This window comes from Xiphophorus couchianus, chromosome 22 (assembly GCF_001444195.1).
Source record: "Xiphophorus couchianus chromosome 22, X_couchianus-1.0, whole genome shotgun sequence".
Lineage (NCBI taxonomy): Eukaryota > Metazoa > Chordata > Actinopteri > Cyprinodontiformes > Poeciliidae > Xiphophorus > Xiphophorus couchianus.
Window position 1 is genome coordinate 914,593 of NC_040249.1, and position 21,901 is coordinate 936,493.

The window sequence follows — 21,901 nt, forward strand, 5'->3', positions numbered from 1 at the left end:
GGCCGACATAAGTGGCCTTTCCTCCATTTCCAGGGGCTCCCTCCTACAAAAATAAAACTGTTTATTTGGTTTAGAAATTCATATCCAGTGTTAAAATGGCCATTATATTTTGTCTGGAGATAAGCCAGACAAAATAATTAAAATAATAATCTGCATCCCTTATGTGTGCATGATGCCTCAAAGTCTTATTATCGCATGTTAATATTACTCCAAATATTAGTTATGGCTGAAGGTAGTGTTATGAAATTCATTACATCAGTCTGAAGATCATGGCTGCACACAACCCAGCAAGAAACTCAGATGAATGTTCACACAATTATGTTTCTCCAAATGCTTCTTTCAATATTACCATCTCCATGGAGACAAAAAACATCAACAATGGATTCTCTAAAAGTAATTCTCTCAAACTAAAATAAAATGTTTTCCAATCACCACACCACTATTAATATTGCTGACTCTTTCTGAAAACGTAGTCAGCGTGAAAATATATTTCAGCTGCCAAATATGCAAAGGACCAACACAGCATTTTGTAAACAACTAATTATTCAAAACTCCTCTTAGAAAAATAAAACTAAACAATAATAAGTTTAAATCTAAACTACTTAGAAATAATTTAGGAGAAATACATATCTAAAAACTTTTCTAATATTCAAGTATTAAGGTTTTATTTCAAGCAACACATCCAAGGAGACCAAATGTGTTTTTGAGGCATTTTCTGAAACCTGGTCCAGGCACTGACTCTAGCAACACATCCAGATTCAGAGGGCACACATCCAGCAACACATCCTTGGAAGATTCAGATCTTCCAAAGATCTGAGTAAAACAAAAGCGATCTTCTAAAACCAGAAGTAACTTTTTAAGCCGGATAAGCAGTGTTAAACCCCCACATTCTCAGATTCAGATTTTACTGAACAAAGCTCCCCATGAGAACAGTATTTTTTTCAAAAATAAAAAACTCAACCTGCACAATTCTTGCTTCCATTGAACTTGTGAGTTTGTGGAAAGTTTCTGCTTGAATTTCTTTGCAGGATGTCAGAATATCTTCCCAGAGCTGCTGGTTGGATATGAACTGCATTCCACCCTCAGATCTTCTGCTTGAGGAAACTCCAAAGGTTCTCAATAGGGTTGAGGTCAGAGGTCAGAGGAGGATGGTGACCACACCATGAGTTTCTCCCCTTTTATGCCCATAGCAGCCAATGACCCAGAGGTATTCCTTGCAACATGAGATGGTGCATTGTCATGCATGAAGATGATTTTGCTACTGAAGCTCTTCTTTTTGAACCATGAAAGAAAGTGATCAGTCAGAAAGTCCATCTGCTTTGCTGAGGTCATTTTCACACCTTCATGGACTCTGAAGGGGCCGACCAATGATTCTCTCCTCATGATTTCAGCCCACAGCATGACTCCAGCACCTCCTTGCTGACATCACAGCCGTGTTAGGATGTGGTGGCCATCCACCACCAATCCACTACTGCGTCCATCTGAACCATCCAGGGTTGCACAGCAGTCATCAGTGAACAAGTCTGTTTGAAAATTAATCTTCATGTACAGCTGGACCCACTGCCACCGTTTCTGCTTGTGAGCTCTGGTTAGGGGCCCAATAGTAGGTTCATGCACCACAAGCCTCTGGAGGATCCTCCACCTTGAGGTTCCAGAGGCACCAGCAGCTTCAAATACCTGTTTGCTGCTTTGTAAGGGCATTTTAACAGCTGCTCTCTTAATGTGATGAATTTGTCTAACAGAAACCTTCCTCATTCTGCCTTTATCTGTACAAACCCATCTTTGTTCTGAATCAGCCACAAATCTCTTCACAGCTTCAGTTTTCATTAAATATCTAATGTTTTCATATCTTGTCATACGGCACTACACTACCTGATGATTTTCAGAGATTCTTTCTCTTTCCCATATTGCTTGAAACCTGTGGCCTGTTTAATAATGTGGAACATCCTTCTTAAGTAAATTTCCTTTAATTGAGCTCACCAGACAAACTAATCAACCAGCTCTCTGAAATTAATTATAGTGATTCAAAGAGCCCTGACACACAATACCATCTATAAATTTAATAGCACAACACAATTTTTTATCTTTATGACACTTAAATCCAGTTTGCATAATAAAATGGAACACGGTGTATTGCTAAGGAAAGGGAGTTGTTCTTTAATGCTAAAGACAGCAGAAAATTTCTGGGTTGGGAAAGTAACAGTTTCCAGGATCAAGGATCTCTCCCTTGACACTGCAGAGGTCAGTGTGAGAGCAGCATAGTCTTATCAATCATATGATAATCATATTATATGCAGATAATCTAAAACTGAAGAGGGGTGAGGAGCACATTATATGTCCTGTGAGAAAATTGTCATTATTATATAACATTAAATACAACAGGAAACGTACCTTCTTTCTCTGTCAAACAAGTTCAAACGAGATCCACAAAAAAAAAGTTTCCACACATTTTCACTAATTTTCCTCACCACCCCTCTGTTTATCTGATAGATACCGTTGGCTGTGGGGCGTATTGCAGAACACCAACTTGTTCAATCTTGTTGTTGAAAACATTCAGGTTTATCTTCGGTTTTCAGTCCTAATCAGAAGAACATTTTCAGTGAGGGACAACATAAACTCAGCAGGTGGAAGAGGACAACTTTAAAGCTGTAGAGTTGTTTTTTGTGTCTTGGAGAAATCGACATCTTGTAACAACAAAAGCGGATTGGTTTCATATTTGTGTTTGTGATAGTTTGTTGTCCACACTGAGAAGTTTATGTCCAAGTTGCTCTGCGATTTCCAAGGGTTCTTCAAATTTTAAACAAATTATGCGGCCAATATATTTTAATCACAGAGCAATAAGTAAACCTTTCTTTCATTTTAGTAATTTACTGAAATTACTTAAATTACATTTCACTATATATTATATTTACAGGGCTCTGTAAATATAATATTTACAATGAAAAATAATTTCATCTTTGTCTTCCTGGTGTTTTTGGAGTTCGTTTACTGTTCTAACAAAGACCAGCATTTAAATATTTATTTAGTAACACTTTATTTGAAGGGTTGTGCATAAGACTGACATAACATTGTCATAAACATGACATAGCACCTGTCATAAACATGAAAAGTTTTTATGAATATTTATGACTGTTGTCATTAAGTGTCTTTTGGTAAATAATGTCACTTTCAATGCCAATTTGAAAGAAAGGTTGTGACACCTTGTCATTAAATAGACCAAAATGTCTTTGTTATGACAACTTGACTTTAACCAAGAATTTTTCATAAATATGTCATAACAGTTATTATCAAAATTTAGTTTATGTATTAATACATTACCATGTTATATTGTTAGTCTTAACAGTGACAGTGACAAGACTAATTGTGTCATTACTATAGTCCCTTACACTTTGGACTAGTTACAGATGTCATTACATGTTATTACACTGTCAAATGCTATAATAACAGTCACTAAAATTAATGCTTACCTCAAGTAAAGTGAAGCAAGTAGGACCAGTTATGAAGATCTTTTTCTAGGTCAATGTCAAGTGGATGTCAAGTGGTTGTAACAATGAGATTTTTAAATAATGTAAACTTTGCATTGAAAATGTCATTATTATCCGAATGACACTTAATGACATCAGTCATAAATATTCATGAAGACTTCTTCATGTTGATGACAGTTTATGACAGTGTTATGCACACCCCTTCAAATAAAGTGTTACTAAATAAATATTTAAATGCTAGTTTTTGTTAGAACAGTAAACAAACTCCAAAAACACCAGGAAATCAATGACTAAATTACTTTTAATTTTAAAAATTATATTTACAGTGAAATATCACAATACTTCACTGTAAATATAATATTTATATTGAAATCTAATTTAAGTAATTTCAGTAAATTACTAAAATGAAAGAAAGGTTTACTTATTGCTCTGTGATTAAAAAATATTGGCCGAATTATTTGTTTAAAATTTGAAGAAGCCTTGGAAATCACAGAGCAACTTGGACATAAACTTCTCAGCGTGGACAAACAACAACCTTGACCAACAATTATCACAAACACAAATATATAAAACAAATCTGTCTTTGTTGTTAAAAGGTGTCGATTTCTCCAAGAGGCAATAACAACTCTACAGCTTTAAAGTTGTCCTCTTCCACCTGCTGAGTTTATGTTGTCCCTCACTGAAAATGTTCTTCTGATTAGGACTGAAAACCGAAGATAAACCTGAATGTTTTCAACAACAAGATTGAACAAGTTGGTGTTCAGCAATACACCCCACAGCCAACGGTATCTATCAGATAAACAGAGGGGTGGTGAGGAAAATTAGTGAAAATGTGTGGAAACTTTTTTTTGTGTGGATCTCGTTTGAACTTGTTTGATAGAAAAAGAAAGTGAGTTTCCTGTTGTATTTCATGTTATATAATAATGAGAATTTTCTCACAGGACATATAATGTGCTCCTCACCCCTCTTCAGTTTTAGATTATCTGCATAGTCTTATCATATGATTGGTCAAGCTGCTCTCACACTGACCTCTGCAGTGTCAAGGGAGAGATCCTTGATCCTGGAAACTGTTACTTTCCCAACCCAGAAATGATCTGCTTTCTTTAGCATTAAAGAACAACTCCCTTTTCTTAGCAAGAGACAAATGGCAAGACCCTCTATGTTGGGCTCCACAGAATCCTTGGTACATAAGAGTCAAGGATTCACACTTATATTCCTATCAAGTCTCTCTTCTCTGACCAGAACATATAAAAGGAAGCTAGAATCCACTGTTAGACAAAGCAGACTTGGCTGACTCCTTTGACTGTATTTCTGTTCCCACCTTGCAAGTTTCTCTCTTCAAAGGATTGAACAGATTGAAGATTGAAAAATTGGAACATTATGGTCAAAATATGTTCAATCTTTTCTAGTAGTGCCATCAATTAGATCCAGGCCTGTTTCATTAGTTTGTTTTTTTAATTATGTTGAACCACATTTTAAAATCCACAGTCTAATTTGTATTGGTTTATTTTCAGTAGATTTCTTAAAGATTATTAGATTATTATTATTACATTTGTCAATTTCAAGTTATTACAAAGGAGATTTCTACTACTTTGTAGAGAGGCACCAACAATTTTGTTGAAGTGTGTGTAAATAATAATTCAAGTGGTTCACAGGAGAAAACAAAAACATTCTGATTGATACAATAAGTGTTGAAGTTTGTAAAGTTTACATTCAATTCAAAATTCAAATTCAAAAATATTGTATTAATCCCAAAGAGAAGTTATAGATAAAACAAAAATGCTTTATATTTGTTCTAGTATCTTTAAATATTAACATCCACTCCAAGTGGTAGGTACAGCTGTACAGTTGCTGTGCATGAAAATGTGTCTCCACCTAGTGGAAAACCTTTGACACTTAATGGAAACATATTTATTTATGGTGTTTACAAATTCGACAAAAACCTCCTCTATGCAGAAATGGAAAGCATGATATAAATATTAAAAATGTATCTGTCTAGTTGTTTCCAACATAAACAGAAAATTAATAATTATATTGCTGTTGCTAAACTAACATGATTTGATTAATCAAAATCGAAACATTAGGATAATGTTCACATTTACTTATTGTTTTCTTATACATCAAGTCACACATGGACAATGAGCGAGCACAGGTTGGAGCTGACATTCACTAAATCAGTCAGCAGATTAATATTCTCATGCCAATGTCTTATTAACCAGGTTCTTTCAGCTCAAAATACAAAAACGATCGAGATAAATTCTGCTTTAGTGGCAAGTCAGGCAGGTCTTTTGTTAAATCTAGCACTTTTGGTCAGTAGTTTTTAAAGGCTAACCTTGAACTTTCCTGTTTCATGAAGCTCTTTGTCCAAGGTTACATACTGTATGTGTTCTACTGCTGTACGCCTTACCTGCTGAAAGACCGAATAGACTGAGCACCTTTTAACATTTAAGGTTGACTGATATTAATGTTTACCACTGCTGTCACTGCCTTTGTGCTTTTGCTTCCTCCTTGTCGACACCATCAGCGTTCGTCTGGGTCTTCTTCCTGTCCTCTCCGATTCCAGCCAACTGAGACATGTAGTTCATTCCACTGTAATTGTTGTTTTTTGTTTGAATTGTTGCAATTTATTGTTCTGTGTGTCACACTTTGGCTGATGGACGTTGTCCTTAAATCCATCCATTAACACCCCCGCAGGGTCACAATAGGTGCTGTTGTCCATCTCCTCAAAGTGTGTTATGCTCTGTAACTTCTAGCAGGTCAACCAAGCAATGTAAAGTCAGTCAACATGTTACCTGAAACAGAATGTAAGGTTGGTAAAATAACATTTCAATCTGGAGAGACTCACACAGAGAAGAAAATAGCAGTTAAAAAGATTTAATGGTACAATTTCTTTGGCGCTCGGACCCTGCAGAAGACCGTGAGCCGAGGATCGCCGTGAGCAGGCCGTCTGCTCGGCGAGCTCGGGATAGTCTTCCCCCCGGGACCGAAACTGGTGGTGGAGCGGAGCTTGGAGAGGAAGAGCACAAGGGATCCTGGAGGACGACCCTCATGGTGAAGGTGGAGAAGGGGAGGAGGTGGGTCGAAGCACGGCTGACGAGCAGGAAGACCCCAGGGTAGCTCGGACTTTTAAAGGAGTCTTTGGACGACGATTGGCTGGAGCGGCGTGAAGCTCCGGTCCGGATTGGCTGCGGTCGGGCGTAGTGATTAGATGATGTGGTGAAGCTGGTCGAGTCTCCCAGTTTGAATTTTCGCCAAGGCTCCATTTTAAAATTCATTCTGCTGCTATTTAACTTTTCAGTGTTTTTTATATTAATTCTGCATTGCCGTGGAATGCATAAATGTGATTTATTTCTCCATTTTCACATGTAGAAAAAATACATTCTGGAGTCAAAACCACTAAACACTGCAATGTGTTTGCACATTTCAGTGTTTGTCCAACAATCCAGTTTAGGTTTGTCCAACCTAAACTGTGCTCTTCTTTGACTGGAGCCATGTTGTGATTCAAAACCGGGTGTAAATGTTTTTTTTTTTTTTTTTTTAGAAAGTTTGGGAAGTAAATTGTTGAAGTAAATTTTCACAATTCAATGTTCTCAAAATGGTTAAATTACATAAAGTTTGACTAATTTGTAAACAAATGTCTCATTTTTTACTTTTTTTTAAAGTGCTTAAACGGCTACAACCTCATTTAACAGCATCAGTTCCAGTGATTATTTTTTACAACAAAAAAATGCAATGTCAAACATGACATTGCATTTTTAGTTAATTAACATCTGGTGAATTTCTAATCCCTATGGAAATTTCACCACCAACATGTTTTAACAGAGTCTTTGGTGGGATTAGCAAATGTTTTCGGCTGCTAAGAGCTTCATAGACTCGGCTTTGAAATGGCCAAACTATCTCTTTACAGTTTATGTCACATCATCTTAAAGTCAAAATGTTTCCACAGCTTCGCACGAGGATTTTTAACTCATTCAGTCAGTTGAAAGAGGATGTGAAAGAAGGAAGGTCTGAAGCTCTGTCAGATTCTGTGTTTATGCATGCTGATCCTTACATTTTGAATGATACACATACTTCAGTTTTACTCGGCCTTTCACATGAAGTTTACCAGAACTCACTTGCTGCAGCTGGGAAAGTTTGAAAATGGACATAAAATAAGCCAAATGAAACCTAATTAAAATGATGAATCTGACAAAAGGGAAAAAAAGGAACTTTTGATTTTTGTGCTTTTACTTCTCATTTGTTTTTTGTGGGTTTTTGTGTCTGCTCATCTGGTGGTTTGTGTGCAGACTGCAGACATGTAAAGAAATCTTCAGGGAAATTGTTCATCGGAACAAATTCAGACGCTGACTTTTTGATTTTTCCAAACATTTGTGGTCCTAAAAGTAAATCACCAGAACTTCCACAAATGGAGACCACTTGGTTTGTAGTTTGGAGTGTTTGGATCTTGTGTCAGGTAAGAAATCTTCCCCTCTTTACGATTTTAACAAGCTCATTAAATTTCAGTAATTCTCCATTTCTAATATTTGTTAAGCTTTTTAAAACCATGTGTGTTTATCTACATTTTGTTGTAATAGCACCTGAGAAAAATGGTGTTGAATATTAGGTTTAAAAGTTTAAGGCCAAAATTATACATGGTTCTAACATTTAGCTCAAACAGTATATGGTCTGTTTTACTATACAAACAGTTTAATTTCATTGTTTGGGGTTAACCTCATTAAGTTTCCAGTAATGCTAATGAGGGGAGGTTGTTTTTATTTTCTTGTTCAGTAGTCCTGTAATCAATTAAAAATGTGATGAAATGCAGGTTTTCCCCCAGAAGACTGGCTAAGCCCTGTGGCTGGTTATTCATTCACCAATGTCGTGTTTTTGAGTAAAAAAATGTTTAAAGTTGACAATAAATTTGAAAATATTATTTAATAATTATGTGTTATTGAAAGATTAATACCTGAACACCAACTATAAAGTCTTAAAAATGCAAACATTTTAAAAAGACTTGAATAAATAAGCAATCCTTAGACTGGTGGAGACACAAGTAAAGCCTGGTGGCCCGCCAGGCTTATAAAACACTGGGAGAAACCCTGAAATATTTGACATCTAATTTGATCATTGTATTAATATTCTGCCATCAGCAATGAAGATTTTTACAGGTGAGTAAATTTACAAAACTTCAATCCATCACCCACGAAAAGGAAAATGAAACGATTCCAATCTCTGACAATGTATGAAACCAAACTGTTTATGACACCACAGATTAGAATTGATCTAATAAATAAATTCACCGTGTCTCCTCTTCTAGACCTCAGCTGCTGCAGATGGGTCATCGTGTGAACCTGGATTTGAGTCGGAGCTGTTTATATTAAAAGTGAGCAGAAAGAACCTGAAGCCAGGCACAAGACTGAGCAAAGGTATCAGTATTCCCTCCATCTCTATAAATGCCTACTGGGGTCAGCGGGGGAACTTACTGCCTGGGAGAGAGTTTAACCCAGAGATGGTTAGTCTTTCCCTCCCTCCATCTCCTCCATCACTCCACCACTCATGTCTCTGCTTCAGCAGTGGCGCCAGTATTGGCTGTTAGCAGAGCTCTGCAGAGCTTGACTGCATGCTAGTGAGGCAGTTTCATCATTTAATCCTAGCATGTAGGACAAGGGACACATGTAAAAGTTGCAGGACTCTAAGATTAAATGCTTAAAAACTATCTGCCTGAAAATCTGAAGTGTAAAAAATTCACTTTCCAATGTATGTTTTAAAATGTCTTGGTTTAAAAATAAAAAAATTAAATGGTGCTTACATTTTCACAATTCCTTTGTAGTTTCTGTTTTCTAAATATGTCTTATTTCTATTACTTCTAGTTAGTATTGCCTTACTTTGTGCTTGTGGACAAAACTGAGAGTTCTTTGTTTTTATTGGAATCATTGTATTTTTTAAATATATCAATTTATTTAAATGTATTTATTTCCAGTTGGCTTCACTGACTGCACGACCCGCACAAGATTTCTCTTCAGCACAGATGACAGCCGTTTAGTTGTAGAGACTGAGGGAATAATAACTGTGAGTAACAGACTTGCTGGAAACCCGTATTGTTATTGGACGACATGTCACATGACTCTCACATGCTTGACTCATGACTCTCACATAATGCTTTAAAGTGTCATGGGGTCTTTTGAAAGGCACTGTCAAATAAAATGCATTATTATTATTATTATTATTATTATTATTATTATTATTATTATTATTATTATTATTATTATGTCAAAAGTGTCTTACCTCAGACCTGCTATTATTTGAAAATCAAATAACATTGATACCATCTGACAAAATTATGATCTGAGCAGGTCAATCATTTCTAGCTGTTGCTTTAAGCTGCTTGTTTTAAGCCACTTATTACTGAAAAGCTGTTGAATGTTTTCAGACCATAAAAACTGCATGGAGGGAGTCTGGTTGACAAAAATGTTACTTATCATCTGCCGCTGGGCAGAATATAGAAATCAAATAATAATATCTGTGATGGTCCTATATTAAATGAAGAACTCTACAGGAGCTGTTAATTACTGAATTGTCTCTAGGCAGAAAATATTTAGTGTATTTTTGTGAATGTGAAAGGAGGAAGTGATAGTGGCCAATAAAAATACTTAAGTATCATAAAACGTTCTCCTTTTCTTTTCTGAAAAGAAAAACATGAATTTTTATCAAAATATCAATAATATATCATCAGCATTATTAAAATTCAAAATAAAAACTGATAAAGGTGGTTATGTTTAGCATTTTTGGAACGCTTGTCATTGTTCCTGAAGAGAGGTTTTATAAACCCAGGCTGGCTTTAAACAGAGTCACATGATCTCATCACTTCTGAGAGTTAAAGAGACACCAGGCCAATGACCTTTGCTCTTGTCTCCGTCCAGGTAAAGAGACAGGTTGTCCTTCATGAGGGGAACCAGAACTTCTCGATCCATGCCTGGGATTCACAAGGTCAGAAAATGACTCTTCCTGTCAGGTTGCTGTATCAAGATCATCACTATATGAACAACCGTCTGGATGCTGAATATCATCATGAGGCTCACAAACTCAGCAACCAGCTTCATGATCACCTGGACTCTGATAGTAATCAGCAGGTGAGATCTGGTAAAGTGGACCAGAAAGGAAAGTTGTTCTTCTAGAAAGTAGAAAAAATGCATCTTACCTGTTATAAACTCATCTAATCTCCACTGAGCAGCTTTTCTTCTTTAAGAAGGTTTGATATGTAGAGATGTTTCTCTGTGAGATGCTGATCCTCCCTGGATGTATTTAATATTTCCTTCTCTCAGATCCCCATCCTGGATTTCCCCAAATCTAATCCAGGGCTGAAGAGGAGAAAGAGAGGCTGGGTTATCCCTCCTATTAATGTTCCTGAACATAGCAGAGGACCTTTTCCTCTGTTTCTTGTCGTGGTAGGAGGAACTAAAATGTCCTACAGTTTTTTTGTTTTGTTTTGTTTTTGTTGTAAAAGAATTAGGGAAAATGTAACCCAATCTGTTCTGTGTTATATTTTATAGGATAATTTAGATTGGCCTCAAACTTTCTACTTCCTTTTTAATTCCTGCTCCAACCCAGACTTAAAGAAAAAAGATATTTGTTTTCTGATCTATTGTTTGTTTTTGCCAGAACTACAATATAATCAATGCTTTAACTAAAAAAATCTCTCTTAGGTTTAAATTAATACAGAATCAGACATTTGCAACTAATAACTGTTGTTATAGTTGTGTAAGCTGAAAGTTGGTCTGTTTTGTCCAGATTCGCTCTGATGAAGATAAAGTGAAGACGATCTATTACAGCATCACTGGTCCAGGAGCAGATCAGCCTCCTGTTGGTCTTTTCACCATGAACAGAGACACTGGTCATCTGCATGTCACACAGGAACTGGACAGAGAGAAAGTGGACAAGTACACGGTCAGTGTTTTCTCTGTCAGTTTAAACTTGATGCTGTTCTGCCTAATTTAATCTGTTAGAACATTTTATGTGCTTTTATGGCAGCATGATTCTTGCCAACAGGTGAATCTTTCTACAATATCTCAAACATCTGAAATCAAAGATTTTCTAAATAAAATTGCAACGTTTTCGTGTGACTCCGGAGAGAATTGAACCATCTGTTTTAGAGCTGTGGATTATAGTCATTCAAAGATATTGAATATAAATAAAAACATACAATCAAAAATAAACATGAACTGAAAGCAGCAACACACAATATCATTTTCTTGGTGATGGAAAACTGTATCATATTTATAGCTTCAAGCCCATTCTGTGGCAGAGGGAGGCGATGGAAAAGCAGAGGAGCCGATGGAAATTATAATCAAAGTAATTGACCAGAATGACAACAAACCTGTTTTCAGTCAGTCTGTCTATGTGGGAGAAGTTCCAGAGGCCTCACAAGAAGGTAAAGTTCCTGGCTTCAGGTGCTGAACACACATAAATAATATCTTACATACAAAACTGTTTTTTATACACATAAAATATATTTTATGTTTGGTGAAATGTAATTTCTTATCACAAACATTTAGTCCAAGGATGACTTGGGACAATTAATGGTTAAATCTTTGGCCCAACATTAACATCACACTAGATTATTGACCTGCTTGGAAACAAAACTTTCAGATAAACTCGGTACTTAAACAAAACTAGAACATTGATGAGTTTTTCATCAAAGTTCTAATGATCACTGTAAAGAAAAGGGCATTAATACCCTTTCTAGTGGTATTAATGCCATTGAAATTGTATTTAAGTTTAATTAAGAAATTTAAATATGGTATTACATTGGTATTATATTTATTGACATATAGAACATGTGTAAATCAGAAATCCATAAAATTGTTTATGTCCTCTCAGAGAATAAGGACTAAGACTAAAGAGACAAAGACCAAAGAATAAGAACAAAATGCTTAATCCAGCATTCAACAGATCTACCTCAGACCATCAAGACACATTTACTGATATAAATACACATATTGTCTGAAAAGCTCAGCGTGAAAACATATTTCTATGGTGAAAAGATCACATTTTATTCTAAGTCCCATTCTGCCTCAACAACACAATCTTGTTAATTTTGTATCCCTATTATTTGCCCTAAATGGGATAAAAATAAATACATTTTATTCTGGTGGCAAATAATTATCAGAATTTAACAAAACCCAGTGACACCACTGAACTGATTTATGTTCATAGGTTTTGAACCAAATCTGAACTAAGTTCACAGATCCAAAGCGAACTAGTTCTCAGTCATGCATGAACAGAACCGAGTCAAACAAGGAGAAGCAGCATTCGGTTTTTACGCTCAGTTCAGCTCAGCCTCACTGTTAAACCTCTGTTGATAAACTGGTGAATCTGCTCTCACTGATCTGCTTTGTGTTTCCTCTCGATTAGGTTTTCAGGTGATTCAGGTTGTGGCCACAGATGCTGATGAGCCAAATACTGACAACTCTGATATCAGGTACCATGTAATGAGTCAGAAGCCAGAGGAGCCCAGTCCCAACATGTTTACCATCAATCCAACAACTGGAGTCATCAGAGTCAACGAAGCTGGACTGGACCGAGAGGTGAGAATTCTGACAGTTGTTAGGGATCTGAGCCTGTGGGATGGCTAATGCCATGACAGCCAATACATGACAAAATATAATTCTTACTATCACGTTTCTCCACTGAAACTCATACTGCAGTCTACCCCACGTAACTTATTACAACTTTTATTTATTACTCGGCTTCAGGACCCACAATGCTACTGAGCTGCACATATTCAGGCACCTGTAGGTGGCACTATAGCAGAAAATACGTGTTTATGCTTATAACTCGAAAACTAAACACATCAACCTCAGTCACTCTTCAAAGTTTGGTAAGAATCGGAGCGTCTTTGTTTGGATCACAGCAAATCAAACTTTCACACTAAGAGCCCATAATGCTTAATGTTGTTTTTTCCCCATTTATGCTTCAACAGAACAGCATAAAAAAACATTGTAAAGGAGAAGCAAGTTTTGTTATTTGGTGTAATTTTCAAATTTTTTAGCTCAAACTGGAACATTTTAGGGTAATTTTCAATATTTCTATATGTGAAAACCAATTACAAGCAGGGGAGCCACATAGGACTGTGATCTGACCACATAGTGTAGTCATCCTATTTGGCCACATAATGATGCCAAACGTATCTGTGTCAACAACAGTATAGAAACCCAGTCAGGGTGCTTCATTTGTATATTTAAACCAACTTCTATCAACTTTAAATGACTTAATGCACATCCACTTTATTGTGGCTGACCAGCACACACTCACAACCATTCACTTCATTTCATGTCCTTGTGGGATCAATAAAGTAATTTTGAATTCGGTTTCACTGACAACCAAATTGTTGGTTGTCAGCTATTTCACTGTGAAATAGCTCACAGTGAAATAATGAGCTATTTCACTAATGGACTCAGAATCAAAAGGCTGCAGATTTGAATCTGGGTATGAAATTCATATTAAACCCACGTCAAGTGATGTCTACATCTGGGTCGGGTGAGGAACCCATTAAAACTGTTTGCAGTTCTGGTTATATTTTCGATTTTTCTCAGACTTGCTACATTTTAGACAACGCCAGAAAAAGGAAAAAACTTATTGTGTTGTTCAAATTTTACGCTGAAGTTAACAATGTGAGCCAGGCTGAAGCTGAGTGATGCTGAAGCTGTTGATTCTGTCATGATTTGAGTTTCTCTGTGTGTTTATTTTGAGTTCCTGTGTCTCTGAGTCTCCATGTTGTCCTGTCTTACCCTTTGATTGCTCTCTGGTGTGTCTCGTTTCCTTGATTACTCCCTGTGTATTTGACCCCACCTGTGTTCCTTGTTCCTTGTCGGGTCCTCGTCTCATTTGGCTTCTAGTCTCTGTCATCTGATGTACCTCAGTCTGTCGTCTCATCATTTGTGTAACTGTTTGCTACCGGCGTCGAGCCCTGCCTTCTGCTTGGCCATGCTGCCCAGTATTCTGGACATTATTGGACTGTGTAATTCTGGATATTCATTATTAAAACCATCTTACTCGTCTGCTGCATTTCGCTCACCATCTTCCACCACCACTTTATGACAGATTCATATGATTAAAGTTCATGTTTGTTAAAACAGAAAATCCCTCAGTACACACTGGAAGTACAGGCAGCTGACAACAAGGGAGAAGGTTTGACTGGATTTACCAAAGTGATTATCAAAGTAACCGACCTCAACGATCACACTCCAATCTTTATAGAGCCCTTTGTAAGTATAAGACACGACTGCTTTTATTAATTTTTTGTTCATTTTGTTGCCTAGTAATTACTTGTGAATATTTTATTCAAATCAGTTTATCACAATTGATTTGTGCAGCAGATGGTCAGTAAAGCAGTAGATCACTCTGACTGCTATTAGTGAGTCTTTAAAGTACAAAACATATGATGTAAAATGATGGATGATCGTAAAATGTCAATGTGTATTTTTTCTGCAAACTGTCTGACAGCTTCTCTTCCACATCTTCTGTCTCAGTATAACGCTACAGTTGAAGAGAATAAAGTAGACGCTCTAGTTGTTAAGATGTTGGTGAAGGACGGTGATGAGCCTCATACCATGGCCTGGAATGCAAAGTTCAGCATCATTGATGGAGATCCAGGAAATCTGTTTACTGTGGAAACAGGAACAAACAAACAAGAAGGAATCATCAGTACTGCTAAGGTAGGAGGAACAGCAGGTTCTGACTGTTGGACCAAATGTAACTATTTCAAAGTATTTTGTTTTTAAGCAAAATTCAGTTACATTTATCAGCTGAAGTTCAGCCTGAACTGTTCATGTCTGAGTTACCATTAAACCTTTCTTCCACTGAACCAGGGTCTGGACTTTGAGAGAACCAGTAAGCACACTCTACTGGTCACAGTGGAGAATGAGGCTCCTTTTGCTGTCCCCTTGGTCACTTCCACTGCTACAGTGGTGGTGACTGTGGAGGATGTCAATGAACCTCTGATGTTTGATCCAAAAGAGAAGCATGTTTCTAAAAGTGAGGATCTTGCTGTGAACAGCACTGTGGTGCGATACACAGCTACTGATCCAGATACTGGACGCAAACAGAAAGTCATGTAAGGAACTTAAAGAAATGAAATTTCACATTTTTACACAGCTATTTTAATCAAGTTATATTCCAGATCTGTCTGTTTAATGAGTACTCAGAAACTGGGTGGGCAGATTTCTTACTTCATGAAATGAACTGCAAATCAGAACTTTGTAAATCTAAAATATGAGAATATTTGTCTCCTGTCCCAACATGCATCACTCTGTCCCACATTATAAAGCTGGAACTGATGTTTGAACATGTTTTGATGGTTTGTCTTTATTGTTCCAGGTATGAAATAATTAGTGACCCAGCTGGCTGGTTTGACATTGATAAGGAGACTGGTGAGATAAAAGTGAGAAACCAAATGGACAGAGAATCTCCACTTGTCAAGGAGGATAAATACTCAGCCCTGATTGGTGCATATGATGATGGTAGGTGTGAGTCTTGTTCTGGAGCTGTAGGAGAGAAACTTAGACAAAGAATATGTTCAAATCCTTTGGATTTGAAAATGAAAACAACTTGGAAAAAACTGAAGTTGTGATTCTCTGTTCTGAAGAAACCTCCTTTATCCAGCTTTGGAAGAGCTTTTAACTGAAATGTTAGCTGTAGCATTTGAGGTTTTCTTAGCCTGGAAGTAGTCTTTCATTAGTTTATTACTTCCTGTAAAACATTATGAATGGCTTTTTGTATTAAAAGGATTGGAGGGGATACAATGCATTTTCCAGGCACATAGCGCCATTATATAACATATAACTATGATATGTTTTGATAACAGCTGAAGGTAACAAATATAACTAGAAACAAATTTGACTTTGCAATTTGACGCCTTGAAATTGGGCCTCTGTCTCTTTAAAAAGCTCCTGTTCTTTCCAACACTTCAGCATGTCATCACAACAGTGCTACTCCATTATGCCATTTACAACTGTTCTTAGGAGCATTGGACCAGGAAGTAGTTTGTATGATGAGCTCAGTAGACGTACAGCAGCACCAGGTGTTTAATTGCTGCTGCTGCTGCTAGTCTGGGGGAGCTGAGTGGGAGAAGTAAAGAGTCTGTGTTTTGCATGAGCCAGTGTTTAGGCACCCATAAGTAAATGGGAGATTAAATGATTCCTCAAACATACATGAAAGTATCAAAGCAACCCTAAATGTATGCTCGGATGAGGGAATCACCTTGCAACATGAGCTGAAGCTCAAAAAAGTTTATTTATATATTGTACCTCCCTTTTAATTGTACTTTATAGAGCTCTTTAATCTTACTCTTATGATTTCTTCAGCTCTTGAAAAGTTTAGACGTTTTCCTCAGCAGATTGCTAAAGGCGTCCCCAGAACGGCTCCTGCTGCTACTGCTGTATGTCTGTCGTCTTACCAGATCAAATCCCAGCTACAGCAACTGGAACTCTGGTTCTTCATCTTCAGGATGTCAACGACAGCCCCCCTACCATTGAGGAACGCAAATTCACAGTATGACTTTTTTTTGGTACAATTAAAATAGTCTTGCATGTAAACTTGAAAATAGAATTTCATATACTTGATACAGAATTGTTGACTTTTGAAATAAAAAACAAATCAGTATTAAAGTGGACGTTTCAAATCTAGCTTGTTTCCACAGGTGTGTAGCAAGATACCAGTTCCTCAGCTGCTGACTGTGACAGACAGAGATGGACCAGGCTTTACTTCTCCATACAACGTCAGCCTAGTTGGCTCTGCGAAGGCTAACTGGACTGCTAGGATGATCAGCACCAGTATGTGTATCAGCTATACCCAACCTTTGATCATAATGTGCTCAAAGAATCTACTCATTCTTTGAGCACTAACCCTAACCCTAGCATTAAGGTTAGGGTTGGAACATTCTCTGATGAGCTTGAATGAGAACATCAGAGAATGTGCTCATTCTGTGAGCACATCAAGTTCCCAATGAATGAAACTGTTGCCAATGAGTCAAACGCAGACAAAGCGAAACTAAGAGGAAGGAATTGGCAAATAGAAACTTACCACTAACATAATCTAAACTGCAAAGAATGATCTAAGCATTTTCCTGGTGTGAATAAACCCAAAACACTTAAATCTGGTGGAATTCCTGACAAAATTAATGTATGTTTGTTGTCTTATTTTGCAGGAACAGGAATTATCCTGACTTTAAACCGTGAGCTGGAGATTGGAGATTACACTGTGGCCATGAGCATTGCAGACAGCCAGGGTCTGTCTCAGGTCAGCACAGTCACAGCCAGAGTGTGTGACTGCACTGGAGAAGACGTGAGCTGTCGGGAGAAAGATGTTGGTGGCTCCAACTCTCCAGTCATCCTGGGAATACTGAAGGCCATCGTGGTGCTGCTGATCAGTGAGTTTGAAATTTGATTGTGTTGCTATACAAATATAAAGCCTTCATCAAATTAAAGACACAGCTTTTAATTTAAGAGATGGAGAATGAGTTTAAACTCAAAGTTTCTGCAAACTTTGTAGCATTGCACTAATATAAACATGCTGGACAAACACTGAGGCCCAGGAAGTTGGACATTTAATAATTTACACAACAATGTTATAAATACTTCACTAAAACTAATGTATTTTATTGCTATACACACTAAATTTTACCTTCAATGATTCCGGAAGCATCAAAATTGTCCAACCCTTAGAATAGATTCTTCATTAAAGCATACATTAGTCTGGTGTGAAGTCAGAGTGAAAACCAAGTCAGCTCCCTGCCTCACCAATTCATTTGTTTCTCGTTTCCTGCTGGCCTGACATCTGCTTGACTCATTTCGAAAGGTACAAATACCGACTGTATCCACATCTGACAAGTAGGACTATCTGCCTTTACAAATAGTTTAAAAAGTTTCTAACTACGGAAACCCAGGAGGTCACATTGAGTCAGTGACAGTCTTTGTTCAGAACGTCTCCTTGTGTTGTCAATCAATCTTGTCCTGAGTTTGGTTAATGAAAACAGATTTTCTGTGCACTGGTCTGTGTGCTGACTCCGTCGTGATGTTTAGTTTTCCTTATACTAAATCATAAGTGGTATAATAGAGCCTTACTGACACCGAGTGGACATGTTTCACCGTATTTAATTTGGCCAGTTGAGCAGAACCGCCCTGGTTGTAAACGTCAGTCGCTGTCCTTCAGACACGTTTGTTCCTTTTATATTTTTCGTTTGTAAGTTCATTTTATTAATTATTATTTCAGTATTGTGTGACATTTTATCTGGAATGGTTCTTTCTATGTTTTCCAACTAAATTCCTAAGCTAAGCTAAATCGTTAGCTAATTAGTACTAATTGGGAGCCGTTTGTTTTGCTGGGCTCTGGTTGCTTTCTGTATTTTGTCTGTGGTTGCTGTATATGAACATTAAGACGCCCGATCCACCTCAACTGACTCCTCTCGATTTGAAGGAGCAGCGGCTCTACTCTGAGTCCCTCCCGGATGACTGAGCTTCTCTCCTCTAAGGAAAAGGCCAGACACCCTGAGGAGAAAACCCATTTCGGCCCCTGGTATCTGTGACTTTGTTCTTTCGGTCATGACCCAAAGCTCATGACCATAGACGAGGATAGGAACATAGATCGACCGGTAAATCGAGAGCTTCGCTTTTTGACCCAGCTCTCTCTTCACCACGATGGACCGGTACAGCGCCCGCTTTACCGCAGACGCTGCGCCAATCCGCCTGTCGACCTCCCGCTTCCTTCTTCCCTCATTCGTGAACAAGAGCCCGAGATGCTTCCAACTTCATGGAATTGTGTTGGGGTTGAACAATTTGGTGATTAAAGTCGCCTTCTCTCCATTTAGTGCTGGGGCTGCCATTGTTCCTGTTTGTGAGACGAAGGAGAGCAGAGGAGAAACCTGTTGAACTCAAAGATCTCAGCGCGGCAGACCACATGTTGGAGGAGGAGGAGAGGAACGACAGAGAGGACATTCAGGTGAACATTTGATGGAGGTTGATTCTGCTCACCCCGTCGTGTTTCAGCAAAAACATCTTCTAGACAATATGAATCGTAAACAAAGTGTTATCTCTTACTGAAGCTGAACTGTTAATGGGGAAAAGTTCATGTGCCCAGGAGACTCTTCCAAACGACATAAGCCAATGGATGGAAAAAAACCAATAATATAAATATTTTTTCTTGATCTTGTTTAGTTCTTCAGCTGTGATCATCCTGTAAGTGAAGTAAAACCCCAGCAATGCTATTGTTCTCCTTTCACAAACATTTTTTAAAGACAATTCGCATTATTCTTTGTGAAACCTAAACAAAAATAACGTGCATCAATTCTATTATAGATAAGCTGTTCCATGTTATACTAACTTTTTCTTCTTTTCTTCCTGACTGCTCCGGCCTGAAACATCCTGCTGGTGTTTGACTGTAAGGGAGGCGGTTCTGACTCGCAAGACCCAGAATATGAATATCTGGCTGAAGGGGAACCACTTTCAGAAACTGTCTGATAATAATGGAGAACAGGATGAAAATGAATTGTACATGTTTGGTACATTTAAAGAAAATTGCTGCATGGGTTTTAAATGTGTCTGTAGTAACATGCTGAACATTTCGTGGTTGTTGGGATATTTTGTAATGAACCGTTTTAGTTTAATTTCATTCATTGTAATGACCTCTTGTTGAGAGGTCAGAGAAGATGTTTTCCATTGTTCACTATTTGGGGAGTTAGCTTTCTGCAAGCCTTTCAAAGGTGGAACTTTTAACCTTTGTTATATTTGTTTATTTTATTTTTTTCCAATACATAGACTTTGTTTTCTCCATTGCTGGTGCTACTGAGCAAACACTGAACAACAAAAATGTTGTGCAACATGTGCATCTTTGGTGTTTGGGAGTTTTAAGGTAAACTTCAAAATTCACCATCATGTTTCTACTGCCTGGACATAATATTAACATTTTTGGAGAGGCTCATCTGGAAATCTATAAGGGAATCTCTTAAGAGTTTCTGTGGAGTGAGCAAAAGATTAGGGTGATGGTAAGGAGGCAATTCGACCTTGAAGACTTGGAGCTCATTATGATAAATCAGCAAAACATTCAAAAACAAGCTAAACCTCTGTAACAAAAGGTTCATTGCTTTAATGCCAGTAAAGATTTTTCAGTTCTATATTTAAAAGGCTATAAACCATTTACATTCTTCTCCAGATCCAAGATTTCCTTCCTTTGACTCAGAGATCAGCTGATCCAGTGGCTTCCTGTATAGACCAGATATTTGTTTTATTTGCTTTCTGTTTAATTTTGCCTTGTTTGTTTTTTTCTGTTTGTTGAAACACCTTGTGTTAATTTTTCAAGGCACCATATAAATAAAGTTTTTAGCAGGAACTTTAAGCAGGTATTAGTTTTCATTAAGCAAACATTTTGGCATTACTTTTTCACTGATGTATCATTTTCTAATCTAAAATGTCGTCTTTGCATCAGTTGTAAGCAGAAAATCATTAATAAAATAAAGGTTTGAAAGCAGTCTCTTTGGAATTGATCTGTTTCACTTATTTGTTACTAAAATAAATTGACTTATAAAAATAGAACTTATTGAAAATGACTGCATGCACAACTATAGATATTATGTACAACATTTATTATAGTCATTATGCATTAAAAAGAGCAAAATCGCTCTCCTAACCAAATAATCCATCACAGGACCAGAGAATAAAGACATATTTAGTTTAAGAATTTATTAAAAAGCATTTGTCATATGTTATCTTCAAATATTGCAGACATCTTTTTTTGTACAAAAAAAACAAAAACAACCTCATCAACTTGCTAATGGCACAATGGCTGTAGAACTTTGTATGGATCTAATGTACTGAAAAATAAACACTGATGGAAAGATTAATAAAAAAAATAATAAAACAAGAGGAAAAGTGCTTACTATATTGGTTACATTCTCCACAAATCACACCAGTAAAACTGAGCTTTCAAGTTTGTATGTCTAATAAAGAATAGAATCATAAATGAAGAACTAAAACTAATGTAAGGCTTTAACCTGAAGATCCTAATGAAGAACAGCTGAAAGAGGAAAAAATAGGACTGATTACACATTGTCACACAGATATTAATTTCACACATCGTCACAGTCAGACTGCATGCATGCAGCCATTTTTCTCAGTACTGGTACATTCACATCATCTCATCATCTCCTCCTCCGTACATGTCGGCCAGTTTCTTGAAGCGAGGGCCAAATTCTCTGAGGGAATCGTAGTCCTGGTCTCCGTCGCTCGAGGAGCACAGAGATGAGAGTTTTTCTGCTTCAGAACCGCCTCCTTCCAAATCAAACACCAGCAGGGAGTCATAGGGGGGAGCAGTGAGGTCGTTATCTGCCACCTTCAGGTTCTGAATTATGGCAGACAAAAGTGAACAAATCTGGTGTTTAAAACTAGACG

At 37.2% G+C, this 21,901-nt stretch overlaps 2 protein-coding genes across 8 annotated transcripts in view; one reads left to right on the forward strand and one right to left on the reverse strand.

The window, feature by feature from the left end:
- The window catches only part of LOC114137625 (B-cadherin-like), a 113,336-nt gene that overhangs the window by 65,902 nt on the left and 25,533 nt on the right, over positions 1-21,901 (reverse strand). The window contains exons 1-2 of one of the 7 annotated variants that reach the window (XM_028006377.1): positions 6,309-6,314; positions 3,377-3,381 (exon numbers count right to left, since the gene is read on the reverse strand). The exons of 4 other annotated variants lie outside the window; for them this stretch is intronic. In XM_028006377.1, the coding sequence (XP_027862178.1) occupies positions 3,377-3,381; positions 6,309-6,310 (7 nt within the window). In that variant the 5' untranslated portion in view covers positions 6,311-6,314. Of the gene's footprint in view, positions 1-3,376; positions 3,382-6,308; positions 6,315-14,538; positions 14,542-21,168; positions 21,852-21,901 lie in introns of those variants that run through there. 2 more of the 7 variants (XM_028006371.1, XM_028006372.1) reach the window with 2 other exon arrangements.
- On the forward strand, positions 7,765-20,983 carry LOC114137627 (cadherin-1-like). Its single transcript, XM_028006378.1, has 17 exons — positions 7,765-7,938; positions 8,782-8,890; positions 9,445-9,533; positions 10,385-10,594; positions 10,787-10,909; positions 11,253-11,408; positions 11,745-11,892; positions 12,876-13,048; positions 14,600-14,728; positions 14,993-15,178; positions 15,332-15,576; positions 15,840-15,982; positions 16,921-17,012; positions 17,161-17,293; positions 17,668-17,889; positions 19,327-19,457; positions 19,901-20,983. The coding sequence occupies exons 1-17, from the start codon at positions 7,891-7,893 to the stop codon at positions 19,973-19,975; spliced, it is 2,412 nt and encodes an 803-aa protein (XP_027862179.1). The 5' UTR covers positions 7,765-7,890; the 3' UTR covers positions 19,976-20,983.